General features: G+C 34.0%; 1 protein-coding gene and 1 long non-coding RNA gene across 3 annotated transcripts in view; one reads left to right on the forward strand and one right to left on the reverse strand.

Moving 5' to 3' along the window:
* The window catches only part of LOC146997915 (uncharacterized), a 189,639-nt gene extending 179,052 nt beyond the window's left edge, over window positions 1-10,587 (reverse strand). The window contains exon 1 of the long non-coding RNA XR_015040142.1: window positions 10,493-10,587. This is a non-coding gene — a long non-coding RNA (uncharacterized LOC146997915). The remainder of the gene's footprint in view (window positions 1-10,492) is intronic.
* net (atonal bHLH transcription factor 8-like protein net) overlaps window positions 1-19,584 on the forward strand; it is a 158,591-nt gene that overhangs the window by 96,898 nt on the left and 42,109 nt on the right. Inside the window, exon 2 of one of the 2 annotated variants that reach the window (XM_085812583.1) lies at window positions 4,010-14,095. The exons of the other annotated variant lie outside the window; for it this stretch is intronic. Within the exon in view, the coding sequence (XP_085668709.1) occupies window positions 4,010-4,015 (6 nt within the window). The 3' untranslated portion in view covers window positions 4,016-14,095. Of the gene's footprint in view, window positions 1-4,009; window positions 14,096-19,584 lie in introns of those variants that run through there. 2 annotated transcript variants of the gene reach the window in all.

Genomic DNA, 19,584 nt, shown 5'->3' on the forward strand with positions numbered 1-19,584 from the left:
CTAAAATTTGAACCCGGCTTGAATTATCTGTATTCAAAGACTTTAAAGGTGCGGTCGTTTCCGAACCAGGTAAGTATGTACTAAATAATAATTATAGCAAAGCCTCGAGGGCTATCTGTTCAAGGGAAAGGGATGCCCCGTGGAGGAACTTTTTAAGTGAAACTGGTTTGTATTTACGTTAGACATGGGAAAAACCACGAAAACACACATCCAGCCAGCCCCGTTCGCAGGATTCAAACCTCGGACCGAACTACCAGTGTTCAGCGACTTTACGGCTCGACCGTTGGTGGGCCAAAGAATAATAAGAATTCTTCGGTGTTTAATGACTACATTCGCTTTTTTCCCGCTTCTTAACCAAAATTCTGGAAACTAGACCAGTTTAAACATAATCAGTGTGGGCTTGTTATTGTTTGCTTGATTATTTGAATATGGCAGAGCACGTGAGAGCTAAGGGCAGGGACTCTTTCGAGATTTTTCAAGGGAAACGGCTTTGTATTATGAAAACGATAAGTACAACTTAGGATATTCAATATGACTTTTTTCCTTCAGAGTAAAGAAATGGAAGAGTTTAAGATAAAATAAGTTTCTGTTTTTTTTTTTTTTTTTTTTTTTTATTCTAATGAAAGATGTATTTCTTTAAAAATTGAAGGCAAATAAAAGATCTTAAGTCTTTTCGACCGGGAACAACTTCTGATTTCTTATCTGTGGTTTACAAAAACTATTAAATGAAACCAAAAGAATTCTTTTCTGCTGTTGGTTTCATTTAACGGTTTTTGTTTTCATTTATTTTATTTATTTATTTTTTTCAAAAAAAAAAAAAAAAAAAAAAAGAGCGAGGGCAGTAATAATATTCAGTGGGGAATCGATTTAAAAAAAAAGAAAGAAAAAAGGAAAACGAAAGCATTCGATCCCGTCTGGCATAAGGGTTAATCGACAAACTGATCAAGATAAACTTCAGTCGGGAGATTATGCTTCTCCTCAGTTCCTTTCTTACGGACCGAACATTTATTGTCAATCAAGGTAATGTCTATTCAGCCCTCAAAAACATCAGAGTTCCTATCTTGCACCCTCTACCTGTTATATGCAATCGATTTTCCCAGAGATAAACTGGATCACAACTCTGTGTTAGCCTGCTCTGTCAACAGTAGGGCTGTAGCCGTGAGCATCCAACCCAATAATGCCATCTCCAAACTCCAGGATTTGATTTAGATATTGAGGATTGGTGCAGAAAATGCAGAATCAGATAAATGGCTCAAAGCCTAAGCTTTGTTGGTAAGAAGGGGTACTCAGATCATAGTGCTGAACAACCTCTACTTTTTTGGGGAAACTGTTAACCATGTAAATAATGTAAGTTATCTAGGGTTATCACTAACCAAAAGGCTCACATGAACTTGACACATTAAGGACGTCATAGGAAAAGCCTGTGGTATCGCCAGCCAACTTTCTGTGGTTCTTGTCAATTACTCTGGAGTGTCTCTCAACAAAAAGAAAAGGATATACCTATGCATTACTAGGCCAATTCTATGGTACACATCTGCAGCCTGGGCGTCAGCTTAAGAGGCAGATTTCCACAAACTTCAGGTAGTGCAGAATAAGATTTTGAGAAGAGCTGTAAATGCACATTACCCGATTTGGAAAAAAACTGATCCATGATGACTCGAAAATCGACCCTATTACTAAACTTTGCAAGCGTTTCTTCAAAATTGGACTTAGCCGTGATGCTGCAGTGTTTTCAGAAATTCTTAGTTACCACATCATTCCGGATGACTGTTTGATCAGATCAATTGCTGCTTACATGACTAGAGATCACAACTTCGTAACCTAGCTTTGACTGCCAACGTTTGCTTTGTTTTCTTGCACGGCGTGACTTTAGTCTTTCGTCGCTTTCCATTAGATTGGCACACATACCGAAAAGGAGACAATGGCCTCCCCACCTTTACCACCGTTTTCGGAAGTTTCACCTGCTAGCTCATCAAAGTCATATGCCTTTATTGGTATAATTTTCGACTAATCTTTGGAATATGGTAACAGGTAGTTTGGCGACATTTTGGTAAGGCGATAAAGGTTACTAGTTAGGACTTTAGCAGTGTACATGGACAAAGTCAAAAGTGTGCTCAATGCCATTTTTGTGCAATTGTGGGATGTTTTTTTAAGTGAAAATAGGTCGACGTATACATGGTTACCGTGTATGTGCAATTCTTAAAAACGCGGCAAGCAGTTTGCTATTCTGCACTTTCTCCCAATTTCGCACCTAATCTTCGTCATAACTAAGCACTTTTGTTCCATAAAAGTTCTAGCATAAGCGTAATTCGGCTAGCAGATTGTTGGAAAAAAATGTTGAGTAAAAAAAATGTCTTTACTTCGTGAAAACAAAATGGCGTCCAAACAAAAACTAGGAGTTGCTGTAGCAGGGTTGGTCGCCAAATTTTCGCCAAGTTACCATAATTCAAAGATTAACCTAATTTTCTTATCTAGCTTATTAAAGCCCTCTTACGGTGTCACATTAGCTACTTCATTATCAGTGTCAATTTAGAAGCCGCCTAAATGTCAGAATGCGCTGGACACCAGAAACCGTGCATATAACAGTTCTTCGATTCTAATGCGCTCTTTTTGTTATATTCTATGTTCCAGTGGTTTTTATAGACAGATTGCGATATTTTAAAAACAGGCGCTAAGTAAGTTGTTTTGATTAAGACACAATAACACGCCGAATAAATACTAATTCAGAAGTCAAACAACAAAAATCAGCGTTATATTTACAAAATTTTTCACAGGACTAGTTTCGATGGTTTTACTGAACCACCATCCTCAGCTGCAATGCGGTTTTGCAGCTGAGGATGGTGGTTCGGTAAAACCATCGAAACTAGTCCTGTGAAAAATTTTGTAAATATAACGCTGATTTTTGTTGTTTGACTTCTGAATAAGTTGTTTTGGTTTGGTTTATGTAATTACGGCAAAGCCTCGAGAGCTATCTGCCTAAGAGGAGGGATGCCTTCATGGAGGACTTTCTATGGGAAATTGGCTCGTATACAGGTTACATACGGGGAAAACAGCGAAAACGCCCATGCAGCCAGGCCGTTCGCGAGATTCGAATCTCAGACCGAAGTACTAGTGTTCAGCGACTTTACCGCTCGGCCGCTGGTGGGCTATGCGCTCGTGGGATTTGTCTGCAATGAAAATAATTGCGTTCGCAATAGGGTAAAATTTCTGCCATGATAACAGTATATTACTTTGAAATTTGTAACAAATGCTTTAAATCTGTTTCTTCTTACAGTATGGACATTTCCTCCACAATAAAAGAAACAAAAACCTGCAAGTAATAGGTTTACTGATCGGTTATCGGAATAAACACCTAATTAATCCGTAAAAAATATGCAATAATACGTAAGTATGAAAAAATTTTTTTTGCAATTATAAGTCATCAGTAAAAAGTAAATTCTATAAAAAATATAAGTACATGTCATAAGTAAATTCTGTAAAAAAGCTGCCCAACTGCGACAGAATGGTTGGCGTTAGTATGTAAGTTCCGTAAATTAATAGTTATACTTTTTGTGTCGTTCAAGACATTAATGCAATTAAATATAATTTATGATAAAATTACTATGTAATTAGTATATAATATTTTATTAATGTATAAATTAGGATATAATGTATTATTAATATCTAATTATAATTGCTATTTCTCGGGTGAACCGAGGGATGCAGAAAAATGAGTCAAGATCAGCGGGTATGACATGCCTGATATAGATAAATACTCCCAAGTAGCACAGCAATGTCGTAATGACATTGCAAACTCGTTGCGGATGTCGTTGCAATATGTCGTCTTTAAGACGCCCAGATGTCCGTGAACATCCACTGTTTTGCGACCGTTGCAAAGACCATACTAAAAAATAAATTCATTTGCCATTTGAAATGGAGGTCAGTAAATAAACTTCCTAATGTGCTTATAGAGTAGTTTATCTTAAAACTTTTAAAACACTAATATCTCGCTCTTTTTGTCTATTTCCAGGACTAAAAAATCTGCATCGAACATCAACAGCCACACTTCTGAAACAGAACTAGTGCTTCCAGCTGTGCCAAGTTTTCAGCTTCTCAACTCATCGACAAGCAATAAACTCAACTTCAAAATGCCAACAAACTTTCATCTTTAAAAAACGAACAAAGAGAAGTATTTTAATGCAAAGCCTTCTAGCAGTAATTGAAGGCACGAGTTCCATTGCCGAATTTAACTGAGACATCGAATCCTTTCGAACCAGTTTTTGGCAGAAGTCCACAGAGGACCGTCCCTTCCCATCGAACAAAGTCAGAAAAAGTGCTTGCTTCGGATTGAAGCCCCAGAATTTCCAGTTTTTGTACACAATAGAATAAGCTTTAGTCAAAAAAACTCAAACCTTTTTAACTGAAGGCAACAACAACAATATTTCTGAGCAGTGCTATTATTCATTTATGGGTACTTTTCCGTTTCGCCGGTGCAAATTTCGCCAAGCAGACTTTATTGGCGACAACATACAGTATACACATAAAAAATATTAAAAAAATATTAGTTCTAAGAATTCTTTTAAAAAAAGAAGGCATAAACATTTTAATATCGCTTAAAATTTTATAAAAAGCCAATAAATAAAGACAATAAATTTGTAAAAAGACATTAATTTAAGAATTTACTATGTTTTCATGGTTCAACATCCTGATTCGCCGGTTCATATCACGTTACCCCAAGCGATCTCATCTCACGTAAACTACTCTACAAAAATCTAATGCTCTCAGTAATTATCTACATTCATTTCAAGTTAAATCTTAATTTGGAACACAAGTTTAAATGCAAGAAATATTTCAATTCGTACGAATAGCTTACTCAGAAATTATGTAAAACTGCAGTGCTTTACTTCGCTAATGCATTCTCATTAGAATGGATGAATTTAACCCTTGACTTTACCTTTTCTATATTTTCGGCTTCGGATAAGCGCTGTGATTGCATCCCAATTGACTTAATTACCGAAAATGGCCTTAGACATAAACTGAACTATCTGATAAAAATTCTATGTATTCTATATGCCAGTATTGTAAGAAACAACCAGTCTGATAAGAAAAAGCTGTGACTTGTTTTGAAAATGATGCGTAAAAGGTTACCAGCGAGAATATTCCGTTTGGCATCAGTTGTACCATTATTGGCAACTTCATCGCTTGCGCCGGCAAAACGGAAAAGTACCCATTTATGTTTTAATAGGTAGAGAATACATTCATCTCAAACTGAGACAGCTTTTCCCCCCAAGTAGTCCAATATAATTTTATAATCCATGAAATAAATGCAAACACCCAGTAACTGTTAAACGATTAAAAAAAAAAAAAAATCAGATATACTCGCTACTTGGTTTTCTTAACCTCCATTTTCAAGAAATATGAAAAAAAATAAGGAGTTGAGCGTTGCTTTTTTTTTTTTTTTTTTTTTTTTTTTGGTAAATGCGTACATTAACTATACTTTGAACAGAGCTTATATTATACAGGTACACTCACAACTCGCAACATTTCATTTGTCACCATATTTTTAATGTATATTTGTTTGTAAAACTTCCATGGTTCAAGCTGTATATATGCAAGTGCTGAGTAGTCCAGTGATTTTGTTCATCCAGACTATCGTGAAAAGTATTTGGTGCCTGTTCAATAAGGGACACATAAATGCTGATGCATAAAAATGCCAACAAGACGTCATCCGGTGCGTTGTTCTTTATCCTAATTCTCTTTATTTTTGTGATATAGTTTAGGCGTCCAGTGTATGTGTATATATAAATAAAGTATATAATTTAAATAAATACTATGTTCTGAAAGTATAGATACTTACAAGATGATTGCAAATCTGTCATACTGATGTATTTTATGGTCCACAATGGATACTCTACAATTATCCGCAATCCCACGGAAATTCGCCAGCTCACTGACGACTTGGTAAATTGGCAAAAAAACGTTGTATAGGTACTTTTACGGCTTATGGATACTGTTCTATTGATAATAATAAAAACATTTTACAAGGAGCAAGACACTTCATGAGAAAAAATAAAATTCTGTAGGGCAGATGTGTACATTTTTGGTACTTAATGCATTAGCGCAACCACCTTGGCAGAGTTTGGCAGTTTTATACAAAAGGAAAAAGCGATTTGGTGAATTTGATAGAAACTTACAATGGCTATATTTACCTAATGGTGTGTGTATCTAATTATGGCAAAGCACACTAGGGCTATCTGCCTAACGGGAGGGATGCCTTCGTGGAGGACTTTCTAAGGGAAACTGGCTCGTATACACGTTACACATGGGGAAAATAACGAAAACACCCATGCAGTCAGCAGGTTCACGGGATTCGAACCTCGGACCAAAGTACCAGCGTTCAGCGACTTTACCGCTCAGCCGCTGGTGGGCCTATATTTACCTAAAGCAAAGAATATGTATTGTTAAGAAGGAAAGCTTCACAGCAGCAGAAGTGGCTCCCTCCAAACGAAAAGGAACACAACTGCGCATGCGTGAAATATCAGTCGCGAAAAGGCGCCAAAGCTCGAAGCTGATGTCGAAGTTCGAATAGGTTCGACGGTCACGTTTATCAAGAGTTTAAAGCAGCGTGACTCCATTTTTTTCTCTACATATTGACAGATATAAAATCAGACATCAAACTGCGATATGGATAATATAACTTCAACTAGTAAAACAAAAAAGCACGAAAATTCGAGTTTAAATTATCGCGAAAAGTTAAAGAACGATTCATCTTAACCGGTGTTCCTCAATTTCCTGTACATGGGGCAAAGATGGAAAATCTCAGCAAGGTACATCACAAAGGGGGAAATTCTCGCCAACAGGTTCCGTCGCCAAGTCCCTTGGCGAATTGGCTCTTTTCTTTCCAGCGGCGTAGAAGACAAACTGGTTTACATTACGTCTATGGAGCCTTTCCTTCTTTACATAGACTTTCTTTGCCTAAAGAACTGTAATGCATATAGTTGCCAGAATTTGGTGACTTCTACTAAGGTGGTTGCGATAATACCCAAGTACCACATTCTTACCATCAGTGGATACTATTTAGAGAAAAAAACGGCAAAGCGTGAAAATCTACTGTGTACTCAAATATTGAAAGTACGTAGATTGACAGACTGCACGTATGCAAGAACACACCAGTTCTATGGAATGTTCAAACCTGGGGATGCGGATAATCAGAAAGTATCCAAAAATGCTTGCTACTTTGGTGTAAAAAAATGAAGAAATATTCTTTTTAGTGAGGTATATCGTTATTGTTACTGCAACGGATTGTATGTCTAAAACTACCCTTTTAAAATCAATTAAAAGCTGTAAGCAGTTCAATGAAAAAAGATTAAACATTCTTGTAAAATCCTCTGATCGCCAGTTACGTCTGATTGTATTCAAAGATTCTTTAATGGCCAATGCTTTAAAAGTTAAATTTGCTTTCTGTAGGAACATATTTATTTACTGTTTTCGAGGTGGCTCATATGTTAATCTTAACATGTAGGAAACATCTAAAAGTTGCTGAATACGTTTGTCAGAACTTCCATAAATAGCAGGTGTCTATTAAGTGAATGATAAACAATGTTTTATTTAACTGGAAGTTTAGGCTTCCTTTAATTAAACCTGCATCAGTGCGTACGCTTACGTTGCACAATTAGGCGCATTTGTGACAGGTGTCAACCACCCATTAAAATGTATCTAGAATAAAGAAAATCATTTTTGTTCTACTGCCGCCATAACAAACACCAACAGTTAACCTTCAGCGGTACTTTTCCGTTTTGCCGGCGCAGGCAATAAAGTCGCCAATAATAGCACAACTGATGCCAAACGGAGTATCCTCGCTAATTACCTTTTATGCCTCATTTTCAAAACAACTCGAAGCTATTTCTTATCAGACTGATTGTCTCTTTCAGTACTAGCATACAATTACATAGAATTTTTATCAGATGGTTCAATTTTATGCCTTCGCGGTCATTAAGTCAATTAGATTGCAATCACACCGCTCACCCGAAGGCGAAAATATAGAAAATGCAAAGCCAAGGGTTAAATTCATCCATTCTAATGAGAATGCACTAGCGAAGTAAAGCACTATGGCTTTACGTAATTTCCGAGTAGGCTATTCGTACGAATTGAAATATTTCTTTTATTTAAACTTGTATTCCAAATTAAGATTTAACTTGAAATTAATGTAGATAATTACTGAGAGAATTAGATTTTTGTAGTGTAGTTTATGCGAGATGAGATCACTTGGGGTCACGTGATATGAACCGGCGAATCAGGACGTTGAACAGTGAACATAGTAAATTCTCAAATTGTCTTTTTACAAATTTATTGTCTTTATTTATTGGCTTTATACAAAATTTTAAATGATATTAAAATGTTTATGCCTTCAAAATAAAAAATTCTTAAGAACTAACATTTATTAACATATTTTATATGTGTACGGTATGTTGTTGCCAATAAAAAGTCTGCTTGGTGAGATTTGCACCGGCGAAACAGAAAAGTGCCCGTTCTGCTAAGTGGAAAGGCGCGACTCCAAAAATCAACGCACAAATTTGAGACAGACATCACTGGACGACAGCTGTCGTTCACACGCGTGCATAGTATAGTTGGATTTTTTCCCTATAGAACAACACTTGCCAGTTTTCTGAAGAAAGATATATGCCATATTACCTATTAGCCACAGTTGCTTATACGTTGCATACGTAAATACATACGTTGCTCATATGTTATAACAATGATCCTGTTTTCGAATTAGGTCATTCTGTTTCATTCATTGTTTAGTGATATGATATAATTCGATAATGATGAGTAATAAGATATAATTCGATATATATAGATTCAACTAAGATTATGTATAAATCAATTAAGAAATTATAGATAAATATATATTAGAATTATAACTAAAGATATAATTCGACTAAAGTGGAAATTGTATGGTTTATTATCGCAGCGCATACTAGGGCTATTTGCCTAAGGTAAGGGATGCCTTCGTGGATGACTTTCTGAGGGAAACTGGCTCGTATCGTCGTTATACATGGGCTAAAGTCGAAATGAGCTTACGCCTAAATATGTTTTCTGTCTAGCAGTAACAAGGTGGCGTGTATATCATTCGAAAGAAAAGTATTTGGCGCTTGTTTTTCCTATAACGGGAAAGATCCAATTAACTTTGATGTTATATTTTTCTAATATTAATTGTAATTATAATAGGCTTCTCTTCAGTTTAATAATCATTATACATTAGTAGCATTCATCATGAATACTAATTTCATACCCGATAATTTGATTTAAAACACCATAAATAATTAGAAAAAAAAAAAGCCATAAATCAAACCACCCATGTTTCTTAAAGTAACCATTTTAAAACATGGATGGCTTGTATTTAATTCTGGAATACTATATACTGGAAAAACTTTTATTCTTTTACTAGAGCATCGTAAAGTTATTAACAAAAGACATTACTTATTATCATTAATAAGTTTAAAATAGTAAATGACTTAGTTTGAAATAGTAAATGACATACAACCCTTCCCCAGATGTATGCTACATAAAAAGTAGAAAATCATAAAATGCCACCAATTCGACTAGTAAATAAATATGAAGTTTAACAATGTAAAATTAATAGTATGCAAATAAGTCTATTCAGTTTACAACAAAACGTACATAGCAAGGAAATAGGAGGTTAATTTTTTTTGTACTAATATATGTAAATAAATTTCATGTAGCTAAATCTTTTACAAGCTTTTTCTGTTTTTTATGCCTCCGAATTATTTTTGCCCATAACCTTAAGCAGTAACAGCAACGATATACATATTCAAATAAATTCTAAATATACGAATGTCTTCTATCCTATCAAAAATTTATATTTGTTAGAATTTTTACCATCCTCGAATGTTGTCAATTACAGAAAATGCTAGACAGGAATTGTGTTTATTATCACGTTTTCTAACGGTGTATTAGCCGGCATAAATTTACCTTGTGTAAAAATTAAATGTTTATTAAAAATTAAAAGCTTCTGTGCTTAAATGCTTATTAAAAATGTCTGCATACTTTGAACTCTCAGTTTTTCCAAAAATTATATGCACGAGTCTGCTTATTTAGAAGAAATAACAGTAAATGAAAGTTATTACTAATATGGATAGGCAGTTAAAAATTGTAAAAGCTAACGAAATCTGGCAAGTGCTATTTCGTAATTTTGCCAAATCCGATCGATTCTTGCAATTAAAATATACAATAATGAATGAATTAACGAAAAAGCAAAACTTGCTGTCAACACATATCTAACTTAAAAGTTAATAGAGCTAATCTTCCATAAGCGGGATAAGATGGCGCCAAACTCTCTTTGTTTGGCGATGTGAAGTTTGACATCGCAAACGAAAACGATGCTAAATACAACACGAGCATAAATTGCTACAAACTAAAACATACATTTAAAAAACACTACAAAAAATTAAGTCACAAACGTGAAACTAAAAATTACAAAAATAATACATACCAAATGTCTCTTCACTCGCATCAAAAACTTGTCAACCACGTAAATATATTCAAATTCACTAAACTATACAAGTTACTATTGTCGTGAAATTCAACACAATGAACCACTTTCGCTCAAGACTTTAAACATTCCACATCTCTCGTTGCCACAAACAAGAAACAAAACTAAAAAAATTAACTAACCCGAAAAACATTAACTAAATAAAATTAAATGAAAACATTCATAAATTATAAACTACACGTCATCCAAAATCAAACATTCTCCCACCAACAGCAGCTTGACCTCCTGCAAATATTAAACAGTAAAACTTTTAAAAATAAACACAATATTTCAAAATTAAATTTGAAAAAAAAAAATCTGGCTAAGGTAAACTCACACTCATTACAATCACCGAAATAAAGCTATATGTTTATCATAAGAAAACATACAGCCGGAAACCACAACTAAATTGATGTGTGTATTTAATTATGGCAAAGCTCACTAGGGCTATCTGCCTAAGGGGAGGGATGCCTTCGTGGAGGACTTTCTAAGGGAAACTGGATCGTATGCACGTTACACATGGAGAAAACCACGAAAACACCCATGCAGCCAGCTCGTTCGCGGGATTCGAACCTCGGACTGAACTACCAGTGTTCAGCGACTTTACCGCTCGGCCGCTGGTGAGCCCACAACCAAATCGAAATCGCGCCAAATAAAAACTCTGGTTAGGTTTCGCGCTCACCCTGTAAGGAAGATTAACCGATTACCGCAATGAAAATATAAAAGAATAACGAAAGTAATAAAAAGCAAAATTGGCTGTCGACACATATATAACTTAATATATATAATTAAATTTAATCACAGAAAACGAGACATTACAAAAAACATCTTGCCGTAGAATAGGTGTCTTGTACTGCAATCATAATCTAATGATATTTCTTTAAAAAAAACTGAGAGCTGAAAGTTGACTTTCTTTGCTAGGAAAAGTATTGCAAAACACTTATTAAACCTTTGTTAAGTTAAAAAAGGTTTAAAACCAAAGTCTGGTCACAGTTTAATTCTATTAATCTATTTGAATAATTTCGCTTATAACTTAAAACCAGTAACTGTGTAATTACAAAAAGATGCTTCTAAACAATTTTTAACAAATTTTGATTTAACAGCATGGCGACTTTTCATTTGCCGCCGATATTTGTAGTTTCGGTTTCGTTCAAAGGAATTATATTTTTAACCTTCGTACTTATTTCAGGTTTCATTTTAAATCCTCTGGGGAAAAAAAAAAAAAAAAAAAAAAAAAAACTCTTCAATTAAGAAATTTAACTTGTTATTTCAATACACCTTTAATATACCACTATCAATGACATCTACTGCATTCACAAAGGTATTTTCGCCTTTCCCTATTTGAATGCTACGTTTTAGTTTTAAACGCACGCTGTTGACATGCAAGTATAAAAAGTAAATTAATATTAAAATCTTATGAAAGCTGTGTGAATAGCTCCTTATTTAAAAGAGCAGTTCAAAACTGCATTCGTTTAAGAATCACAGTTTACTAATCGAATTACGCAAAAATTTATTCTGAAAACAACAAATTTCCTCTTATCCACCAATAAAGTTCTTTATCAATGGCACCTCGCCGAATTCGGGAACCTGTAAAGTCTCTTAGTTCGTTTTTGCTGGCATCTATTTCTTAAAATTCTCCAAGAGATAAAAAAATATACTTTTTCAACCAATAGGTTTGCAAAACTGCAGTAATCGCAAAATATTTTAAGATAAATCGAGTAATGAAATCTAAATAATAATTCTTTGTATGACCCTTTTTTTTTTGGTACAACGTAAAACATCAAAAACAACCTAAAAAATGCAGATTCATGGTTTTGCCGTAGTGCTGACATACCAATCTCTTTAGAGCTATCCAGAAACGACAGATAAAATATGAATGCATATATTTCAAAGTATTAAAAAAAGTTCATCCTATTTCATCAAAATTCTGTGTTCATGCATTAAAATATTTTAAATACGGCAGATAACGCTGTTGTAATAAAAATTACCTTACCTTCAATTTCTTGAATACTGATACAGTATAATTCCGTTACGATGGTTGACAGGAGAGAAAAACAAATCCACGAACCAAGGTACTTCAGTGATTGCACCGTTCTACCAAGAGGAACTTGAAGCATTAATGGAGAAAGATTGGCTAACTTTGGCGATAATTTGATAGAATTCATTTCTTTCTATTTCGAGTGCAAAATATTTGACAGTCGCTTCTAATACAGCTTTGAAGTTTTTTTTTTTTTTTTTTTTTTTTTTTTTTTTTATAAACCCTTAGCTACAACTTTTACCGCCATGTGAACTCTAAATACCAGTTGTCGATTCGCATTCCCACCGATTCCATGTCTTTCATACTACATCGCCATGCGCTCTTCGATTGATTCAAATAAAATTGATTTGACAGACTTATTGACATTTACTTATCAATAAATTATACTCTTGTAAGAAACTAATAGCATCACTTTCACTGTTTGGTAGATGCCGTAGGCCCATGATCAAACTATAAACTCCGAAAAAAAAAAAAAAATCTTCGTAGCTGCGGCATATAGGCGTTTTTAAAACTTAACGACACACACTATTGCAATAGCGATTAAGATATGCTGCCAAAGTTGGAGACTATTCGTTATTTTTTTTTGGCGAATTTTGGCTTTTTCTCTGCTAACACATAAATACGCGAAAACATTAACAATTGAATCGAACAATGAATTCTTAGAAGAAACATACATTGTTTTTAACATAAATCAGCTTCTTAAAAGTTTCTAATACTCTAACTTACTCAGAATAGGAAAATGTTTATAAGAATTCAAGTTTTCTTAAAATATCAAGCAAATAATTACCTAAACATTGACGCCACACTTTCGCAGATGCCAGCCATTTACTTTTACAAATAATGAAAGAATGCTTCTTAATTCTATAAGTTTGTAGACTGCACAAGCACATTTATAGGTTTTCAAAAAACGTCCGCCGTAACATTCTACCAAATATATACGAGTACATTTTAAATATTTTTTATCGTCTGCTCGAATAAGGTCATATTTCTCTTTCTTTTTATGCATCAACTAACTATTTAATAAAATACATATACTATTTTCTACGACTCGCAGTAATTTATGTTAATATTTTATTTAGAGTAATATGAATGAAATAAATATATTACCGTGGCCAATTTAGGTATAGTTTTCCAAAACTTCAGATCTAAAATGAACTCTGAATAATTCTTTTAATATATTTTAAACGTACTTAAAAAGAAGCAACTTGCATAAAGTTATTTTAAGCCGTTTTTATGGAAGGTGAGTTGCAAAGCATAAGCGATATACAACGACATTTTAATATTCTACAGTCTGTTTAGTGCATTTGTTAATAATGTTTATCAGTAGGAGTCCATTCCTGTTCAGTGGCAATATTTTACTGTAATAGATATTATTCGAATTTTTATGTTACTAAATGTGATGTTTTATAAACTATTTGTGCAACGACTTTGTGTTGAAGTACTTATTTGAAATCAGTATTGCTTTGGCAAAATGTGTGCCAAACTGTTTGTAATGCAAAAACGTAATAAATGTTCAAAATATTAAATGCATTTTCATTCTTTCACTTACTACTGTTTATAAACATGTTAAAACAGAAAATCATTAATACTGAATAAGTTTTTAAAATTAGCTTAAAATAATGCTGCTTATAGAGATTATACACATCACACAGAATTTTTGGTACATATTAAATCATCGAACGCGAAAGTTGTCTTCTAGCGAACCATCAAAGTGCGCTAATCGCTTATGAGAAATTCTGAAAGAACTGAAACCTCTTTATTTAATAAACAATCAGTATTCCATCCACTTTGTAAGAAAGATTTCATCGATTTTTATTATTTTGTTTCGTTTTCTCATTAATTTGTTTACCCACCGACCTTTAAGGGAAGCTCTATTTAAACCGCTACGAGTTCAAACTTCCCCCCACATAACTATTCCATGTGTGACTGTTTATCAGCCATATACAACTGACCATATCGGCCATATCATATTTTTTTTTTTTTTTTCTTTAATTTTTTTTATGGCAAGATACCGTAATTTTGAAAATAATTCACCGCTTTTTCAAAATGCAGGAAATAAATACAGAATATCAGTTAATGTATGTACTTGTTCATAAAAACAAATGAGAATCAATCGTGATTATATCAAATGAAAACAGAGATTGTTGTAACGTCATGCGTACCCATAATTGGCACTAAATCGCTCTGCTTCGCGAGTTTCACAGTCGAAGTTATAATAACGATGTACCGAATTTTTTAATTGATATAATATTTGTATTATAAATCTAGAATGATCAATTTCAACATTATTACAGAAAATTTCTAACTTAAAAAATCGAAAGGCAAACTACAAATTTTGCTAAGTATTGTCACTGCAAAAACGAAGTTTTTTTAACCTTAGAAGAGATGGTTTTCTTGATTAAATAATATGTTTACGAAGGTTTCTTTTCTTTATACAAGGAAGTAAAATTTGTTTTAAAATATTACTTTATTTATCAGTTATTAATAGTCAAATAAGTAAAAATCTGCATCAACTCCCCCTTTCCTCAGAAATGGAATTCATGATAGCAGTTTTATTTGGGTATAATGTTTCTATGGTGAGCATTCCTTCATATATATCACAGCAGTTCTTTACAAAAGAACACATACAACAGGACGCCTGACTATTGGGTTTTCAAACGTAACATACACAGAGGCCAATTTTTTTTCTTGTAAAGCCTTTCACAGAAGCACGTCTTGTAAGACAGACAATCCGTCAATAAGTTGTAAAAAATTACATTGTTTCCAAACGAAAATTCTGGCACACAACTATTAAAACCTTTTACAGTACATTCATCTAGAAATTTCCATTATCTTTTGATGATTGTAGCCCTTTTTTTTTAAAAATATTTCATAGTACTTATCTTTGAATTTTATTGCAATTTATCTTCATTTAAATTAAATTATGCTTGTATATCATGCTCTTTTTGATTATCAAAATACAGTCAGTCATATATTATACTGGAGGATACCAAACAAAATTACGCACCAATAGAGTGAATTTAAAAATGTATTTCCATTTCAGTCATTTTAGTAACTAAATAGTTTTCATACAGGGTTCTACAAACTATTTTGTGTTGTGCACATAAACTAAATTCAGTGGCATAACAGCTGTAGTGCCCGAAATCTGCTTTCTTGACCGTGGTTCCCGGAGTGCATAAGCATATGACCTGAACAAGTGGACAGCTTGTCGCAGGACCCCAGTGTTTAGTCCTGAAGCGAACTTGGTACTCATTTTATTGACCCAAGTGATGGAAATCAAGGGATGAAAGGCCCCCCCCCGGACCTGTGGTGCTGCTGCGCGATGCGCTAATCCACAATGCGAGGCCCGGTGCTGCGATATGTGCTAGCCACTGCACCACCGGGCTTCACATTGTGCCACATGCTTCAGCAAAAGATGGCGAGCATTCTGTTTTTTAGCCTTTCGAAGTTCTAAATTTTGGTTTATTATTTTATTTATAGTTTGCTGCATATATATTTACAGACTTTGCAATTGATTTCTGCATTGACCGATTTTCTATTGTTACTAACAATTTAACTTTAGGAACAGTACTTACTTACCTTTTCCAAGTATTCTTTTGGAGTCTTCGTTCCATGCAGAGGTAATGATTGACAGTTTTTCCCATTCCAATTACAAATGCTTCTCATTTTGCACATAGAAATTCTAATACCATGCATTCCACAACATTTTTGAATTATTTAACAGGAATACTTCGCTTCGGAAAGCGCAAAATCATAATCTTCAATTTACAGCTTTTTTACACGTGATATTTTTAAAGATACAAATTAAAAAGTAGCAGATGATGTACTACCAATTTGAAAGAATAAGCTGTAGATATAAATTTTAATTCCAAAACGTTTGCTTTTTTAAAATTCTGTATCGAAATCATTCTAAAAATGTTTAAATACCCTGTATGACTATGAGGTGGGAGACCCCGCGAATGAACTTATTTTCAGTGGAGTTGGAATCTTTGTCACTATGTCTAATTAATAGAGAAGGGTTAAAAAAAGCATGATTTTTGAAATGTTAAATATTTATTCTTCAGAAATTTTAACATAAGCATAATATTTTTCTACTCCCACTGCTGAAGTTTAAAACACTTTGAAAAATAAATACTGAAATATAGTTAGTTAATTTTACTGTAAAATATGTAAAACCTAATGTAGGTGATATAATGAAAGCATTTAATCCTGAAGCTCCAAAAAAGGGACGAGGAACGACATCCTTCAAAAGGGACCAGCATTCATAAATACAGCCCTCATCTATTGAAGCCGTCATTTGATTCAGAGATATCAAGCCCACAAATTACTATTTATTATCTGATTTGGTAGAATAAAAATAAAATCTCTTCTTACTGCAGATTATGTAACTTTTTTAAACTTCTACTTTTCATTTTGATGTGTCTTTTCTGATATTTAACCCTAATTACTATACATACCCAAAACTATTGCCTATTTGGGGGGGGGATTTAAAAATAGTAAAAAAACCTACAAAAAATAACACCTTCCCGAATTTTGGAGATCTAAACAATGGTGCTTTGAAAAGAAGTAGTGAATGTTTCGTTTTTCAAAAATATCACCTTTTATGTCACATTCCTAAAAACGAGACACAAAAGGACACATTAAGTGAAGCAGGTGAGAAATTTTACCCCTGAATATATGAATATAACACATTTGTTCAGTAGTGATATGCTTTCAAAAATAGAATATTTAGTAGTAACACCTGCAGGGCACAGATACATATCATTAATCCAGGGCATTTTGCCTCCGGTGCAGTCTCTGTGAGTTTTAAATTCTACTGCATGGTGTTTAAATTAAAAAAAAAAAAAAAAATACTATTCCTAAATTCCACTATGAATGCCTTTCCTGAACTCTTACTTTGCTCTTTGGTGCTTCTATAAATTAAAAAATATTTGTAGCCCAGTATGGCTGCTTTGCATCTGCATGAATTCAATAAAATGATAAACATGAGACTGTGTGGCACGATCATTGGTGTTCACTGGATTCAACCATTCCATCCATAAGATTTTTAGTATGTTAAAAAAACCATAAGCAAGACTGACTGACACAGAAATCAAATGGAAATGTGAGTTCTAAAACTCCAGCTCTGATTTGGGAAGCAGAATAATGAAAAATCAGGATCATGAATACCTTTGACACCTGATTAAGTCAAATCCTTATTATTATTAGCCTTGTTAGAAGATGTAGCTGAAGACTTGGCTTTTTTCAGATTGAGTTCAGAAAATATTGTATTTGTATACTTGTACTTGGATTCCACAGGCAAATTTGCATCGCCAATGATAAAAAAATAGCATAAAGTGTGATAAAGTATGAAGTATGATGCCTAGAGACAAGAAACAATAAAAAAAAAAAAAAACATGCAGAGTTAAAAAAAAATCATATTACATGTTGTGGAGATTCAACAGATGTATGTGAACATAGTAATTACTTGAGGAAATGCTACTTACTATAGTTCAACCATCTCAAGCGCAACCCTGGTTGGCATTCTGCCAAAACATATAGACTCGCCCAAAAAGAGAGGTATTACTTGCTGCGACGTGAAAGGTCTTCTCTTCTCCGGAAAGAGCTATGCTGAAGGGAAAGAAAGTCCCCATCTTTCCACCCTATTTTGAGAATAAGTCAGTCCGAATGGCGCATGCGTGTTTTCACTCATGGTCGCGGATGAGGCGGTCGAACTATAATATATATTGTCTCTACTGTGAAATATAGCATGGGATGAACACTTCTGCAGACCTGTTTTTCTTAGACCACTAGTGCTGGACAATAATTTCCATTGTCTGTTCTATTGCACTAGTTCAAACCTGGCTCATTTTGCTTTCAATAAGATAATGCCCATATAAAGGGCTCTGCAGGGGAAAAGAAAAATCTTCTCATTTTGAAACAGAAATAGAAAAAGCACAAATGAGATCATATTTTAAATTTTATTTTTAAGTTACAAATACAGAATAATATCTGCCATTTTGCAATCAGCTTGTTCTACAGATTTCATCATCGAAATGCTTACCAGATCAACAGAGCCAGATTAACACTTTTAGAAGCCCTAAGCAGTTAAAAGATTTTGATGCCTTACATAAATTTAAGCCAAATGTTTATTCCATTTCTCTTGTCTCTTGATTTAGGTGTGCTATACAATCCATGATAAAACTGCAATGAAAAAAAATTTGGTGCTTTCTTTTCATGAGCCCCTGAGCACCTTCTTGACGTGCTTTCCTTTCATTAATGCCCTAAGCAAATGCTTATTTTGCTTAATAATCAACCCAGTTTTGCCTGATAGGCTATACACTCTTGGAAGCCTTACCCGGACATTCTGCTGTCCACCTGGTCACTACTGCTTTGATTTCACTACATACAACACCTTTCAGTTCCTCAATTATCTGCAGTCTATGTCTGAAATCGGCAACGTTTAGGTACTTTCAAGAAAAATAATTATGAGGGGAAAGATCTGGTAAACAACCTGGCTCTGCAATGTCACCATATTGGAAAATGAAGTCGCCTGGTAATTTCCTTCATATTTTTATAGGTTATACATTAAAGATTAAAATGCAGGTCGCAAGCAGTTAAGGGGATGCTATTACAATGAAATACAGAAGTACTGGAGATATCCACTGCAGAATTTCAGGTGAGTGGATAGTTCATGGGGGCAAGCATTTCGACATTGTCGCCTTTAAAACAAAGCTGGCAAACATTGTTCTATATGACAGTAAAATAAAATCTGAAACAGAATCTACATTGCCGTTTTAATTTGTGTTTCAAAGAGAGATCTTAAGGCTGAACACTGTATAAAGCAAATATCCGGAGTTGTTTGAAGGAATGCGAGTGAGTGAATTCAATGAGCTGGCTTAAAGTCTCGAACTCAATCCAACAGAGCATTCTGGCGATAAGCTGAATTAACAATTGCAAACAAGAACATACTGTTCGAAAACGAATGCAGAGACACGCTATAGAAAGACCAGTGTAAAGTACCTGAAGACATCTA

This window comes from Stegodyphus dumicola, chromosome 3, assembly GCF_044657685.1.
Source record: "Stegodyphus dumicola isolate Sdum_Otavi_A_Nest chromosome 3, ASM4465768v1".
NCBI lineage: Eukaryota > Metazoa > Arthropoda > Arachnida > Araneae > Eresidae > Stegodyphus > Stegodyphus dumicola.